Source organism: Tupaia chinensis, unplaced genomic scaffold (genome assembly GCF_000334495.1).
Source record: "Tupaia chinensis unplaced genomic scaffold, TupChi_1.0 Scaffold000484_1, whole genome shotgun sequence".
NCBI lineage: Eukaryota > Metazoa > Chordata > Mammalia > Scandentia > Tupaiidae > Tupaia > Tupaia belangeri.
Genome location: NW_006159996.1, coordinates 1,718,147 through 1,734,002, shown reverse-complemented (window position 1 = coordinate 1,734,002; position 15,856 = coordinate 1,718,147). Strand labels below are relative to the sequence as shown.

Genomic DNA, 15,856 nt, shown 5'->3' with positions numbered 1-15,856 from the left:
CTAGTGATTATTAAGGGAGCTGGATCTGACATGGTTGACTGTGAAGTGTGAATCTTAGCCCCTGCTGGCTTGAAAACACACCTGCCGCACGTATGTATGCCCAAAATCCCAACAGGATAGAGAAATAGAGAAGGGACTGTGGCATGACCATGCTCCGTTGCGGGGTGACTCTCTCACTCTCTCTCTTGTAAGTTCACGCAGTCACTAGCAAATAAATAACAAAGGAAACAAAAGACCATGTAATATAAACATGGTATAAAATGTCCACAAAGCTACAAAGATATACAGAATAGTAGTGGTTGTCTGAGACTGAGGTGACTGCAAAAGGGCACAGGGACACCTTTGAAGTGACAGAAATATTCTAGAATTAGATTGTATAACTCTAAATTTACTAAAAATCATTACCATACACTTCAAATAAGTAAACTTTATTGTATGTACATTATATCTCAATGAAACTAGGGTTTTTTGTTTGTTTGTTTGTTTTAAGAGAAAGTAGCTGTATTTAGACTGGGCATCAACAGGTGAATAGGATTCCTGCAGATGTAGAAGGGTATCTGGTATCAAATGAAAAGCATAAGTAAATGTAGGTGACTAGAATGGTGAGTACCCCCCACCACCACCCCATCCCCCCAGTACACACACACACAAAGCTCCAAGGCAGAACTATGTTTTTCAACTCTGGTCTCTCCTTTGACTGCTTTAAAGTACAGAAGAAAGATTCCTGGTAACCTCTATTTTTAACAAGCTCTCAAGTGATTCTGACAGACAGGTGGTAGGTACGGTTTGTGGAACAAAATGAATGAACTGAGAAATGAACTTGACTAGGAACTTATAAGGGAGAAGATGAAGACATTTCTTTCTGGAAATTTAGTTTTCCAATAAAATATGAGTTAATGCCATCAGAAAAAGTAGGGGAGAGGTAGACAGTTTAAGAAAAATATTTGAAATGGCCATCTGCAAAGTGTACTAAGGAGCCCATTAAGAAGTGTATACTTGGGGCCAGCAGATGGTGTAGTGGCTAAGGAGCTGGACTCCCATGCAGCCCATGGCAATTCGAGTCCTGTTCTTGATGGCTTAAAAATCACAACAGGGAGAACCAGCAGTTAGCATAATGGCTATGTTGCTGGACTCCCACGTAGTCGACCGCGGTTCGCGTCCTGGACCCGGTGACTTAAAACTCACGCCGGGCGCGTGTGCGTGCGTGCCCAAGATCCCGAGAGGAGAATGGAGGAGAAGGGATTGTGGCGTGACCATCCCCCCTGGGGGGGCGATTTCTTACTTTCTGTCTCTCTGTCTCTCTCTGTGTGTCTGGCGAGCGCACGTGCCCTATAGCGAAAACCTCTCCAAAAAAAAACCACAACAGGCATGTCAGGCATGTGTATGAGCATGCCCAAGATGCCAGAAGGAGAATGGAGAAAAAGGGATTGAGGCATGGCTTTTCCCCCTGGAGGTATTTCTCACTTTCCCTCTCACCGTCTCTGTATACTTTCTGCCTGGTATACAACACTCCTTCCTTCTACATAGAGTACCCAATGCAGCTTAAAAAAAAAAAGGAAAAGAAAAAGAAATTGACCTTAGGCAAACCCCTTCCTCTTTTAAAATGCCCCATACCTCCTTATTAAAAATAAAGGTACTGGGGAAAAAAATATAATAATAAAAAAAATAAAGGTACTGGGGGCCGGCGGGTGGCATGTGGTTAAGGTGCTGGATACTTGCACATGGCTGACCCTAGTTTGAGTTCTAGACGTGGTGGCTTGCTTTCTCACTTTCTCTCTCTCTCTCTCTGGTCAAATAAAAAAATAAATGAATGAATAAATAAAGTTAAGTAATTCTTTAAAAAATAAAATAAATAAAGGTACTGGCCTAGCTGCTGTGGTACAGTGGTAAAACTAGCAGCCTGCAGTGCTGGAAGCCACATGGTGGCCACAGTTTAGATCCTGAAAAAATAAAAATGCTAGAACGATATTAAGGTTTTTCTTTACAGAAGGAAATGGGGAAACCTAGGGATCAAGAAACTAAGTTCCCATCTATACCTACTTTAAATCAACTCTGCTTTTATTTTAGCTACTAGATTACAAGGTTGGCCCTCTGTGCATCTCTTAAATGTTCTTATAATGAGCTTATATTAATTACCTCTATAATCATACCAAAAAATTAAGCAAATAAATCTGGTTATTCACCAATATTCTCTAAAATGTACTGTTTTATGTAAGTGATATTTTCTGTATTTAATGTATTTCCTTTTTATTCATGATTGAGTATGTATATGCACATGTGAGAGGGAAAGAAAGAAAAAGAAAGAAAGCTCCTGCCCATGGGGACTGTTCACAGCACAACTTTCTTCATCAAATTCTCCATCAGTATCGTGGGAACATACCCAACATGTGTGTGTACCCAGCCTGTCGCTACTAGGGTCAGGATCCAAACCCAAGCCACATGGGATCCGAATTCCTACGAACAGCGCTTAATCACTGCACTATGGGGCCAGACCTGTATTTAATTAATATAAGGATAAGACCAGATGGTGGACACTCTGAGGGGCTAACCCACATGGGAAGTTTCAGAGACCTGCCTGAGTACTATGGGCATGAGTGTGCCCAACTCAGGGCTGGATGAAGCTGGTAAAAAACCAGTTTATCCCATTGAGGTGTTCTCAGTTTCTCCCTCTCTCTAGCTATCTCTATTGCTCATGGACGAAATATTTTTTTAATTGAAAAAAATAAATAAAAAGAGCTATTTTTAAAGATTTCACTATGTTATGCACCAAGCTGCTAAGTTGAAATTAATGACAGGCAAAACTAGTTTTCTCATTGTATACTTAATTTTCATACAAAAACATAAAAAAAATTGGAAAACATCAGAGCTAGCTGGTGAGTGGCAGCAGTGGTGGTGGATGTACAATAGTAGTGCAGTAGTAGCAACAATATATATAGTAATCACTTTTTAGTTATTTGAAGTATTGCCATAGCACTTAAATACTTAACATTCTGTTGAATTGAGTGTGTGTGTGTGTCTGTGTTATGTCTGTGTTTTAATTTGCTATTGGAGGTGTGCAATTCCACAGATAGAGAGAAAGGGAATGTGAGAAAGCACACCCAGGGAGGGATGTCCATTCTACAATCCCTTCTCCATTTTCCTCTCAGGATTTTGGGCATGCAAATGCACCCAATATGTGTGTGTGTGTTTTTAAGGTTTCTGCCATAGGGAGCAAGCACTTGCCAGAAAAAGAGAGAGGGAAAGTGAGAAATCATTCCCCAGAAAGGATGACCATGCTGCAATTTCTTTTCCTCTATTCTCCTCTCAGGATTTTGGGGATGCACACACATGCACCGGGTGTGATTTTTCAGGACACTGGGTCCAGGACTCAAACTGAGGTCAGCCATGTGGGAGTCTGGTACCTCAACCATCACATCCCCTGCCTGATGTGTTTTTCAAGCGGCCAAGTCTAGGACTCAAACCATGCACTTGGCCATGTGGAATACAGCCACCTTAACCACCAGGCCACCAGCTGGCTCAACAATAAATACATTTTACTCAAATAAAGTCAAATACTTTTAAAAAAAAATCTGTATCTCAATATATCTATATTATTCTCCAATACTACATATATGCACTCTACCACGATAAACTTTTAAAATTTCCTTACTAAATTAAATATTGACTGAAGAACAAAAATTTATTATGGAATGGATCTATTATAAATAGGTCATTTTACATCTTTTTGTATTTCCTCAGATTATCAAGGAAAATTAAGTGTAATCTTGAAAAATTACTTTGAACAATTTTTTATATAAAATGCTGTTTGTTTGTTTTTTTTAATTCCAGGTGGGGGGGTGGCAAACAAGTGGCAGGGTCATTGGGATGCTCGACTCCCACATGGCCAACTGTAGATCAGGTCCTAGACCTTACAGCTTATTTACTCTCTTGTCCTCTCTCTCTCTTTGGTGAACATACATAACCTATAGCAAATTGAAATAATAATTATAATAAATAAAATTAAATAAATGAGTCTTTAAAAAAGAAATTTGTTATGCACTTGCCATAGAAAGACATTAAGACAGAGGGACAGAGAGAAGATGCTTCCAAAGAGGAATGGTCACATCACAATCCCTCACCTTCATTTCTCCCTTCTTTCAGGATTTTGGGCACATGTACACATGTACCTGGCACATTTTTTAAGTTTCAGGTCTAGGACTCACACCACTCAGTCAGCCACGTGGAATCCAGCTGCCTAACCACCAAGCTATAGGCTGGCCCTAAAGTAATCTAAAGTATCATTCAAAATTATTCTTTTTCCTTTCAATACTGTACAACTTAGAAACACTTAGCATTTCATTTCTCATCTCTTATTTCTTTTTCTTTCTTTCTTTTTTTCTTTTGAGAGGTTTTTGCTATAGGACGTGGGCGCTCGCGAGACAGACAGAGACATAGAGACAGAAAGCGAGAAATCACCCCCCACGGGGGATGGTCACGCCGCAATCCCTTCTCCTCCATTCTCCTCTCGGGATCTTGGGCACACATGCACACGCGCCCGGCGTGAGTTTTAAGCCACCGGGTCCGGGACACGAACCGCGGTCGACTACGTGGGAGTCCAGCGACATATCCATTATGCTAACTGCTGGTTCCCTTAATTCATTTCTTAATTTTCTCCTACCTCTCTTTTGTAGTTTATTCAGAAGACAATTCATTATTTTTAGGTACATTTTCTTTCTGACATAGTATCTTTAATTTATGTTTACTATGTGACCCAGTAAGCCAGGTAGAGGTCCTTCACCAAGCACAACTCCATTTTTTTTTTTTTAGAGAGATTTTTTTCAGAGCCAGCAGTTGCCATGTCACATGAAGACGCTAGACTCCCACATGGCTATCTATGGTTCAAGTCCCAAACCTGGTAGCTTGCTTTCTCATTTTTCTCTCTGTGGTCAAATTAAAGAATAATAATGATAAGCAACATTTTTTTTAAAAAGAGATTTTTGCTATAGGGCACATGTGCACGCCACAAAGACAAGAGAGACAGAGAGACAGAAAATGAGAAATAAACCTACAGAGAGGATGGCCACACTGCAGTCCCTTCTCCTTCATTCTCCTCTAGGGATCTTGGGCATGCACACAACTCTGGTGTGAGTTTTAAGCAACCAGTTCTGGGACTCAAATAGCAGTTAACAACATGGGAGTCCAGCGATGAAACCATTATGCCACTGCTGGTCAGCAAGCACAACTCCTTCTAAAGAAACATTTATTCAAAATATTATTAAAGGGGCCAGCAAGTGGTGTGGTAGTTAAGGTGCTGAATTCCCACATGGCTGACAGCAGTTCAAGTGCCAGATCTGGTAGATCTTGAAAATCACACTGGGTGCATGTGCATGTATGCCCAAAATTCCAGGAAGAGAGTGAGGGAGAAGGGAGTGCAGTGTTGCCATCCTCCTTAGGGGTGATTTCTTACTTTCCCTCTCATTGTCTCTCTCACTGTCTCTCTGGTAAGAGCACTGCCCTATAGAAAAAACCTTTAATTATTTAAATAAAAGATCATTAAACAATAGTAACGAAAGCCCCAGTTGCAGTGGCATGCACTAGTAAGAAGCTACAGATCTGCAGGTTGAGGACACATAAGAAGCCCAAGTTCAATTTCCAGGCCAATCTGGAAACCAGGCATAGTGACCCACATGTGTAGACCCAGGTACTTAAGGAGTCTAAAACAGGATTCTAATAGAGCAAGACAGTTCTTAAATATCATTACCCCTTCTATCTCCCATTTTTTTCTTTCCTGATTTTATTTGGTGGACTATTTATTACAATTAGTTTTGGCCAAAAGGCCAAGAAGGAATTGTGAGTTTTTACTTATTAAAGAAGCTAGAGAAGTGGCTTAACCATCAAACAGTAGGGGACTGAAGAACACCACTTTAGAGTAGAAACAAAACTATCATTTTAGAATCCAATCTGTTCAGAATTCGACTGTTTAACTGTCTCAGACATATGCACATTAATATTACTACAGTAAAGACAAACTGGTCAGCAAAACGTTCAACAATCCCTTCTAGGGAGATCTGGACATTTTAAAATAGGCAGGTCAGTCCTGTAGCCTAATGTGGTTGAGAGCCAGATTCCACATGACCAACCATTACTTGAATCCTGGCACTAGCAGGTTGAAAAATACACCAGGCACTTGTGTGTGCATGCCCAAAATCCCGAGAGGATAGAAAATGGAGAATACAGGATTATGGTGTGACCACGCCACAATGGAGAATGAATTCTCTCTCACTTTCTCTGTCAAGCACATGTGCCCTCTGGCAATTACAAAATTTTAAATAAATAAATGAAGTTACATTAACTTTTTTTTTTAATTTGAGAGCTTTTTGCTATAGGGCGCATGTGCTCTCCAGAAAGACAGAGACAGAGAGAGAATGCAAGAAGTCACTCCCCAGGGGGGATGGCCACGCTGCAATCCCTTCTCCATTCTCCTCTCGGGATCTTGGACATGCACGCACATGCACCCGGCATGTTTTTAAGCCACTGGATCAGGAACTTGAATCGCAGTCAACTACAAGGGAGTCCAGCAACATAGCCATTAGATCAACTGCTGGTCCCTACGTTAACATTTTTTAAAACTGGAAAACTGATATTCTTTCATTATTTAAATTTTTATTGATTTATTTATTTAATCTCTTTAGTGAGATTTTTGTTTTAGGGCACATGTGTTCAGTGGAGACAGAGAAAGACAGTGAGAAATTAACCCTCCAGGGGAATGGTAACACTGAAATTCGCTCTTCTCCATTCTCCTCTTAGAATCTTGGGCATACATGCACATGTGTCCAGCATGAGTTTCAAGCCTCCAGGTCCAGGACTCGAACTGCGGTCAGTCATGTGGGAGTCCAGTGCCTCAGCCACTACTCCACCTGCTGGCCTCAATTATTTAAAACATTTTAAACCATATAGTTTCCCCACTGGTAGACAAATTAAATCTAAGGAAATTCAGTACAAAATCTACATTTATAACTCAAAATATAATCAAGGCTGCTCCTATCTGTGAGTCTATAAAACATAAATAACTAAAACAGCATTCCTTACTACAGTAGTTTTTATGCTATGTAAGATTATCTTACTAGTGAGGACGAGCAGGTGGTTTGGTAGTTAAGGCACTGGACATTCCCACGTGGCCAACCACGGTTTGAGTCCCAGACCTAGTGGGTAGCTCTCCCAGTTTCTCTCTCTCCACCCCCGTCCCTGGCCAAATTAAAATAAATGAATGAATAAATAAAATTAAATAAATAATTTTTAAAAAGATTGTCTTATTAGTAGATATTATTCAAATACCTACCCAGGAGAAACCCTACAAGATAAACACTTACAGGTTAATTTATAATCTAAAGTTTAAGGAGTTATATTTAAATGAGAAAGAATCATAGGCGATAAGGTTCATGTTTTGTCTCTGTATATTACATTTCATTGTAACCAAAAAAAAAAAAAAAAAATTGTCCTCACCAGAAAAACTGCCAATCTTGACAAAATAAAATCTAAGTTTGTTTCAAAGACTTCTGAAGATATCAAATTAATTTATATTTTACTCAGAGATTCTAAGGGCTAAGATTTTTCTGTAAGTTTACAGTTTTTCCCAAGGTCAAATTTTTATCCCTCAAGTTACAATTAATTATGTCAATTTATTTTCCTCCAAATTAATGTGTCATTTTCTACATACCTGTTGCAGACTGGGAGTTGACATCTGCATCATGAAGAAGTAATAGTTTCACAATATCTAAATAACCTCCACTGGAAGCTGCCATCAGGGGAGTTATGTCTCCTTTATTCCCTCGATCTTCAACATTAGCATGCATAGCAAGTAATACCTTTAAAACACATATATGCACAGAGAGAAACTGTCAGGTCCTATTAACAATATTTCCAGAGAATAAACCAAACCTGAGAAGATATTCTTTTAGAGTAGGGATTAGGAAATATCAAAACTAATCAGCTCTTGGGGAAATATGCTAGTTTTCACTGCTCAAAACACTAGGCTAGCTATTAGAGTTTCCAATACTTTTTTATTAAAATATATAATCACATTAGCCATCCCCTTAGAAAATGTGACTGCTTTGGTCAAAGAATCTGTGTTATGCTTACATTTATTTATACAGCAACAGAGCAGCAAAGTTATACTCATAAGCTAGAAACTTTATTTCCCAATATTACTCTAACACGGAAGGAAAAAAAAAATGGAAAGAATCAGGGTAATCTGAAAGCAGTGAAAATAAATAACCACTTTCCATTTTAGCTGTATCTTTCTTTCTTCCTTCCTTTCTTCCCTTCTTTCCCTTCCTTCCTATCTTCCTTCAAATAAGAAAGCGTGCATGCATAGTAGAGAGTGGGAGGAAGAGAGTGAAAGAAAGAAGAGTATTTCTTTCCTTTTTTAAAAAAGAATTATTTATTTAATTTTATTTATTCATCCATTTATTTTCATTTGACTAGAGAAAGACAGACACACAGAAAGAAGGAAAATGAGAAAGCAAGTCACCAGGTCCAGAACTCGAACCATGGTTGGTCAGGTAGGAGTGTCCAGTGCACTAACCACCAGACCACCTCATGGCCCAGAAAGAAAAGCATTTCTAATAGGGTCTCTTGTCATCCTCCTGCCCCAGCCTTCCAGTCAGCTAGGACTATAAGCATGCATCACTGTGCCCAGTCTGTTGATTGAGCCAGAAACTGAATTTGGAGCTCCCCCATGCATTTACAGCCATTGGGGAGGGCTCCCTCCCTCTTGCATCACTATAGCTGGTCAGTTATGTGCTATTTCTAAAAACATGACTATTACTTCTGTTTCTTATTCATTAGGATTAGCTTTGAGTAAATGGCAGAAAAGTGTACCATGCCCAAATGCATGTATAGGCAACAAAACAAATTGTGTCTATTGTATTTTACCTAAAACCAGAAAGGGATAGGTATTAGGGAAGATCATCTGGCCTCTAATTATAACTTCTTTCACAAGTGAGAAAAATAAAACCTTAAAATTTCTAAAATTTTAATCACTAAAGATGATTTCTGCTTACTTGCGCTAAAATACCCTGCCAAGCCAAACATAGTAGGCTTTCTCCTTCTTCTGTGTGTTCATTTACACTTCTGCCTTCATCTAGCAATTTGCGAACGGCATTCACATCCCCATCTGAACAAGCTTCTGCCAGACTGCGACTGAAAATAAAACCATTCAACAATTAACAGCCACAGAAAGACTCAGAGTCCTATGATAATAAATTACATGAAATAAAAAGTCAGTCATACATGGAAAAGTGTTAATATAGCAATACGTAAAAATTGTATAAACATTTTATTTGCTGAGTGTCTTGATTTTAACTCTAATTACTCATGTGGATTAGCCAGACCAGAAAGCTAGTAAGTGAAATTGAAAGTAAGTGATTATTTTTGTCTTTCAAAATCTTCTAATATATCATAACAAATTTTAAATAAAGTTTTTTAAAACACTAGATGCACAAGTTTTTGTTTTGTTTTGTTTTTAAGTTTTACTAGTGTACTGATTCCCAAAGACATTTGGGGATATAATTCTAATGGTTTTAAATTTTATAAACAGTGACAATGAAAACCTAAGAAAACAATTTGACTGCAGAATGGCCACTAGATTGGTGAATCTTGACCTTTAATGTGCACATAAGCACCCATATCATCATATTAAAATGCAGATTCTGATTTAGCAGATCTGGAATAGAGCCTGAGATTCTGCATTTCTAATAAGCTCTGAGGTGCTACTGCTAGACCATAGAGTGTAGTAAGCAACTAAATTATTGCATCAGTCATCCACTTATTACTATTCAAGTTTAGATTTACTACTATAACTTTAGAAAGAGTAACTTCCTTTGAAGTGAAAACTACATCTTATTCAACTGAGTTTCTCAGATTCCAGCATAGCATATTACATAAGAATTCTCAATGAATAAGAGTTGAATAGAAGAATTAAAGTATACATTTTTTATATCTGCCTAATATATACATTTATATATCTACTTGAAATATAATACCCATTTAATATTAACTTAGCTAAAGTTTATAAGTTCCTTTAAACGATATATTTAACCAAAATTGGCTACTTCTCCCAAAAGCCCACTCAAGAAAATGTTTGATACCCAGAAGTCATTAGATACATACGTGTCCACTTGTCCTGCATTGTGGTTATTTTCTGCTCTCATCCGTGTCAGTGCAGCAGCAGCTTCATCCAGTGCACAGCTAACGGAGGATGTCAGTCTCCGGAGTACCTCAGGATCTGCAAAAGCTTTACCATCAGCGGTTGACAATTTGCCAATTCCTTCAGTGTGCATCAATCAATCAGGTAGTGCAGGGGAAGAAAAAGCATAAAAGTGCAAATTGTAATTACATTTCTAAACACTATTATCTAGGGCAAATGAAATGAAATAGACTCCACAGATAAGACTGACAGTCAAAAGGTAAAGGTTGATCATTTTAATTCTGCTACTAATGCCAAAGGCTATGGCATAACCACCCATGTTTTAGTCTTTCCCTCTTTATAAAGCACATATTAATTTGTCCTCTACCTAACTCCAAATGTAACTTAATATGTTGCTTATTGTAGCAAATGAATGAGATTTCCTTCAAAGTACTTTAGTTACACCATCCCCTCATTAGTTTAGGATATTGTACTATTTTCATTATTAACAATGAAGATACTCTGTAATACTAAAACGATACAGTAGTTTCTTTTTTTGGTCAAATATTCATTTATAACCACCTTTTGGGGCAACATTTTTAAATGGAATAAATTTACTATTATAGACAACACCATAAATAAAGTTAAGGCAAAATAAAAATGGAGGATCTGAATGGTGGTATAGCAGTATGGGAAGGTTTCAGGTTTATGTCCAAAGACTTCCTTGACTATACTGGGTAGGTATATGCCCATAACCTGGGGCTGACTGAAACTAGAAGTGGATCACAGACCTTGTTGGGGTACTGTCTCTCTCTCCCTTTCACTTGTAGAATGAGTGAATGACTAAATTAAAGATTTTTTAAAGAAAAGCATATATACAACAATCAATGAATTTATATCACCATTTACAAAGAGCTGCTATGCAATTTACCAATAATATAAAATAAATACAACTTAGAATGCTAAAAAAATTTTTCATTTATGAAATTGGCAAAAAAAATCATCTGAGGTCGAGGCTGGCAGGTAGCATGGTGAAGGTGCTTGTCTCCCACATGGCCAACCTTGGTTAGGGTCCTGAACCTGGTGGCTTGCCTTCTCACATTTCCTCTCTCTTCCTCTCTCTCTGGTCAAATATAATAATAATAATAATAATTACAATTAAATAAGTAATTATTTTTTAAAAATCATCTGAGGTATGAGGCTCTCAAAAACTGTTGATAGGAACATATATTGGTACAAACTTGGGCAATGAATTTAATAATGGTTATTAAAATTTTAAATACGAATATCCTTTCACCCAGTTACCCCACTTTCTAGGAATCTGTCCTACAGAGATAACTATGTAAGTAAGTAAAGCAGGTATATAAAGATATAAGCTATAGCATAAATTGTTGTATTGAAACATGGGGTGACAGGCACCAGTAGGTTGTGTGGTGGTTAAGGCGTTGGACACTCCTACATGGTTCAAGTACTGGACCTGGTGGCTTGTTCTCATATTTTCTCTGTCTCTCTGTGCCTCTCTTTGGTCAAATTAAAATAAATGAATAAATAAATAAAATTAAATAATTATTGTTAAAAAGAAATATTGGTTGTAAGTTGAATATTCCTAAGAAACTAGCAAAATGAACTGTGGTACATGCAAGCAACAGAATATTATCTTATCCTTTAAAAGGAGAAAGATCAAAATAAACTCACTGAAGGATGCCCACAATAAATTAGGTGGAAAAAAGGAGATTTCTTTTTTTTTTCTTTTCCTTTTTTTTTTTGGAGAGGTTTTCGCTATAGGGCGCGTGCGCTCGCCAGACAGACAGAGAGAGACATAGAGACAGAAAGCGGGAAATCACCCCCCAGGGGGGATGGTCACGCCGCAATCCCTTCTCCTCCATTCTCCTCTCGGGATCTTGGGCACGCACGCACACGCGCCCGGCGTGAGATTTAAGCCACCGGGTCCGAGACGCGAACCGCGGTCGACTACGTGGGAGTCCAGCGACATAGCCATTACGCTAACTGCTGGTTCCCGAAAAAAGGAGATTTTTGTATAGTATAAACTTTATTTTTTAAGTTAAATATGCTCAAACATAAACACATATTTATATTACTACAGAGGAAAATATGTATGCTCATAAATATAAACCTTGACAGGTAATGGGAAAGCTTTATTATCTATTGATACATACATTTCACACTGCTTTAGCTGTCAAATAATATAGATTACATTTATAATTTAGAAAAAAAATCATGTGTCTGTTGTGTTTTAGAAGGAATCTCGCTATGTCAAGACCCTCTTGCCTCCTACAGTAGTAGTACTAGTAGCTACTACTAAAGGTGCATGCCACCATGCCCAGCTCATTCAGACAGAATCTTGTTATCCATACGGGTCGTGAAATCACAATCCTCCTTTGCCTCAACCTCCCAAGTAGCTGAATTATAGGCATGTAGCACTACGCCCAGCTAAAAATTATTTTTTTAAGTTCATCTTTATATGATTTAATTCTTAATTTTTGCCAAGAATCTCAAATAGTAAAGAAAAAATATTTTCAACTTCATTTTATGTTAAAATAGTGTTGAGAATTCTATCTTTCTTAATATGAGTTAGTAATGTCTAGCACAATCTTATCAATTAAAACACAAATATGAGTATAAAAATACTTTGAAAATAGGGGGCAGCAGATGGCTTGGAGATTAAGGCAGCTGGATCCCACATGGCCAACTATGCAGTTCAAGTCCCAAACCCAGAGGCTTGAAAATCACTCTAGGCATGTGTGCAATAGTGTCCAAAGTCCTGAGAGGAAAATGGAGAAGGAATTATAGAGTAGCCATTCTCCCAGGGGCGGGGGGGGAGGCAATTTCTCAATTTCTCTCTCTCTCTCTTTTTCCTGAGAGTGCATATGTCCTGTAGCCATAAATAAAATGAAAACAATTCCTCTAAAATGTTACAGGTAAAATGTTACACAATCTTCAAAAGGCAAACGAAAATACTGAAGAAAAAGTATTCATTATACTCATTAAACTACTGACTTGTATAGGTCTCAGGAAGGGATACGTTATTTTAAATCACATCTAACATTTTCTTTTGGACACAACATACAGAGCAAAGTCTAGAGTTTAAATTGTCAAAACACACAAAAATTTAAAGTTCAATAATTTTTTACATCTTCTAGAAGACAAAAATCATTATTTTCAAGTTTTATTTTCCTTCTAACAGTAAGGTATCTTGCTGCTTATTTCAGAATTACTAAGAGCCAATAGAGAAAGAGAAGGAGAAATATCAAGGTACCAAAAAAATGACTATTCCTGAGTGAGAACCACAAAATGCCCAGAAAAAAGAAAACTGGGTTAAAATTCTTATTCAGGGGACCAGCAGTTAGCGTAATGGCTATGTCGCTGGACTCCCACGTAGTCGACCACAGTTCGCATCCTGAACCCAGTGGCTTAAAACTCATGCCGGGCACCTGTGCGTGCATGCCCAAGATCCCAAGAGGAGAATGGAGGAGGAGGGATTGCAGCGTGGCCATCCCCCCTGCGGGGTGATTTCTCGCTTTCTGTTTTTCTGTCTCTGTCTGGCGAGCGCATGCGTCCTATAGCAAAAACCTCTAAGAAAAAAAAAATCTTACTCAGGGCTCACAGAGTAGTACTCACCACATATGTAAAGTTTTAGCCTAACCCAGAGAATAAAGATACACTACAACCAATAAACAAACGGGCTTGGGAAAGAAAAAAACTAGTTCAGAGACTTAAAGAAGAGAAACAGCTTTTCTTCACATCTATCTCTGCCCTAAGTAAGTTTAAGGTTCCAAAGCATGAGGGAAAAATTTAAGAGAGTATGGATCAGCAGTTGATGTAATAGCTGTGCCGCTGGACTCCCATGTAGTCGACCGCAGTTTGAGTCTCAGACCCGGTGGCTTAAAACTCACGCCAGGCGCTGTGCATGTGTGCCTAAGATCCCAAGAAGAGAATGGAGGAGAAGGGACTGCAGAGTGGCCATCCCTCCTGGAGGGTGATTTCTCACTTTCTGTCTCTCTGCCTCTGTCTTTCTGGAGAGAGCAAGCGCCCTATAGCAAAAAACTCCCTCCCCCAAAATAATTAAGAGAGTGGCATAGCACTGCCATTTTAGATCTTATACAGTAAATGCATAAATCACACTATGAGATTAATAAGAAACCAAGTACTAGAAGGGAGGGATACACAACATAATTTATCTTTATGGTTTCTTTTTAAAAAATTAGTCTTCGGCCAGCAGGTCATGTGGTAGTTAAGGTGCTGAACTCCCATATGGCCAACCATGGTTCAAGTCCTGAACCTGAAGGCTTGCCTTCTCACTTTCCCTCTCTCTCTCTGTTTCTCTGGTCAAATTAAATAATAATGTATAATAATAATATTAAATAATAATATTAAATAATTATTTTTTAAAAAGTATTAGCCCTGCTCTGCATTATAGACTCTACTGCTGGATACATAAATATTTTATCCAATCTAATTTTAAATTTTTATCACTTCTGAATGACACATTAGGATAGACTAACTTAGGTCAATCTGCTACAAATTGTACTAAGCTTTTCCATAAAGTTAAAGGAATCATAGAATGATACCAAGTAAATGCATTCTTAACATAGTATCTATGTCTAAGAACAATATAAAAATGCTTACTTTCTTTTCTTCTCTAATTACCAGAGGGCTCATGTGCTCCTCAGAGAGAGAGAGGAAGAAAGGGAGAAAGCACTCTCCCTGGGGCATGATCACACTGCAATTCCTTCTCCATTCCTCCACCCTGTCAAGAATTTGGGCATGAATGCACACATGCCTGGCATGTTTCTCAAGTTACCAGGCCAAGATTCAAACAACTGTGGGTAATGTAAGATCCAGCTCCTTTAACTACTAGGCTACAAGACAGTCCCTCAATTTTCTTTATACCTTACTTTTCCTTTAGTCATTATTTAGAGTAAAACATTCTTCTTGCAGTATAAATGTGTTATAAGGCTACTGTGGGAGCCAGGTCTGTGTTGCAGACATAACATACTCCTCAAGAGAAGCTGCATCCTAAGGCCAGCAGGTGGCACAGTGGTTAAGGCACTGGATTTCCACATGGCCAATTATGGCTGGAGTCTCAGACTCAGCAGCTTCAAAATCATGCTGGGCGCATGTGCATGCATGCCCAAAATCCCAAGAGAAGAATGAAAGAGAAGAGATTACAGCGTGGCTATTCCCCCGGGAGGTGATTTTTCACTTTTTCTCTTTCTCTGGTGAGTACATGTGCCCTGCAGCAAATATCCCTCTCTCAAAAAATAAATAAATAAAACAGAGACTGGATCCCATGTGGAGACCATGGTTTGAATCCCAGGTCCACTTAGCCTGCCCAAGATCCAACCACCTGGAAGACTGGAGAAAGGAGATTATGGTGTGACTATACTCTATGAAGGGTACTCTTCTCTATCTTTGTGTCTCTTTCTCTCTTATGTCACTCACTCTATCATGAAAAAGAAAGAAAACATTAAAAACAAGGTTGATGTGATTTTTCTGAATACCTGTCTTTACTATTATATTTATCAAAGTATTCAGACTAAATAAAATTTTTATACTTTTTTTTTTTTTAGAGAGATTTTTCACTATAGGGTGCGTGTGCTCGCCAGACAGACAGAGAGAGACATAGAGACAGAAAGCGAGAAATCACCCCCCAGGGGGGATGGTCACGCC

General features: G+C 38.4%; 1 protein-coding gene across 3 annotated transcripts in view; it reads right to left on the bottom strand.

Moving 5' to 3' along the window:
* Positions 1–15,856, bottom strand: part of ANKHD1 (ankyrin repeat and KH domain containing 1) — a gene marked incomplete at its 5' end in the record, with an annotated part of 156,886 nt that overhangs the window by 103,319 nt on the left and 37,711 nt on the right. For all 3 annotated transcript variants that reach the window (XM_014590788.2, XM_014590789.1, XM_014590790.1), the window contains 3 exon segments: positions 7,697–7,844; positions 9,042–9,180; positions 10,150–10,306. In XM_014590788.2, coding sequence (XP_014446274.1) covers positions 7,697–7,844; positions 9,042–9,180; positions 10,150–10,306 — 444 coding nt within the window.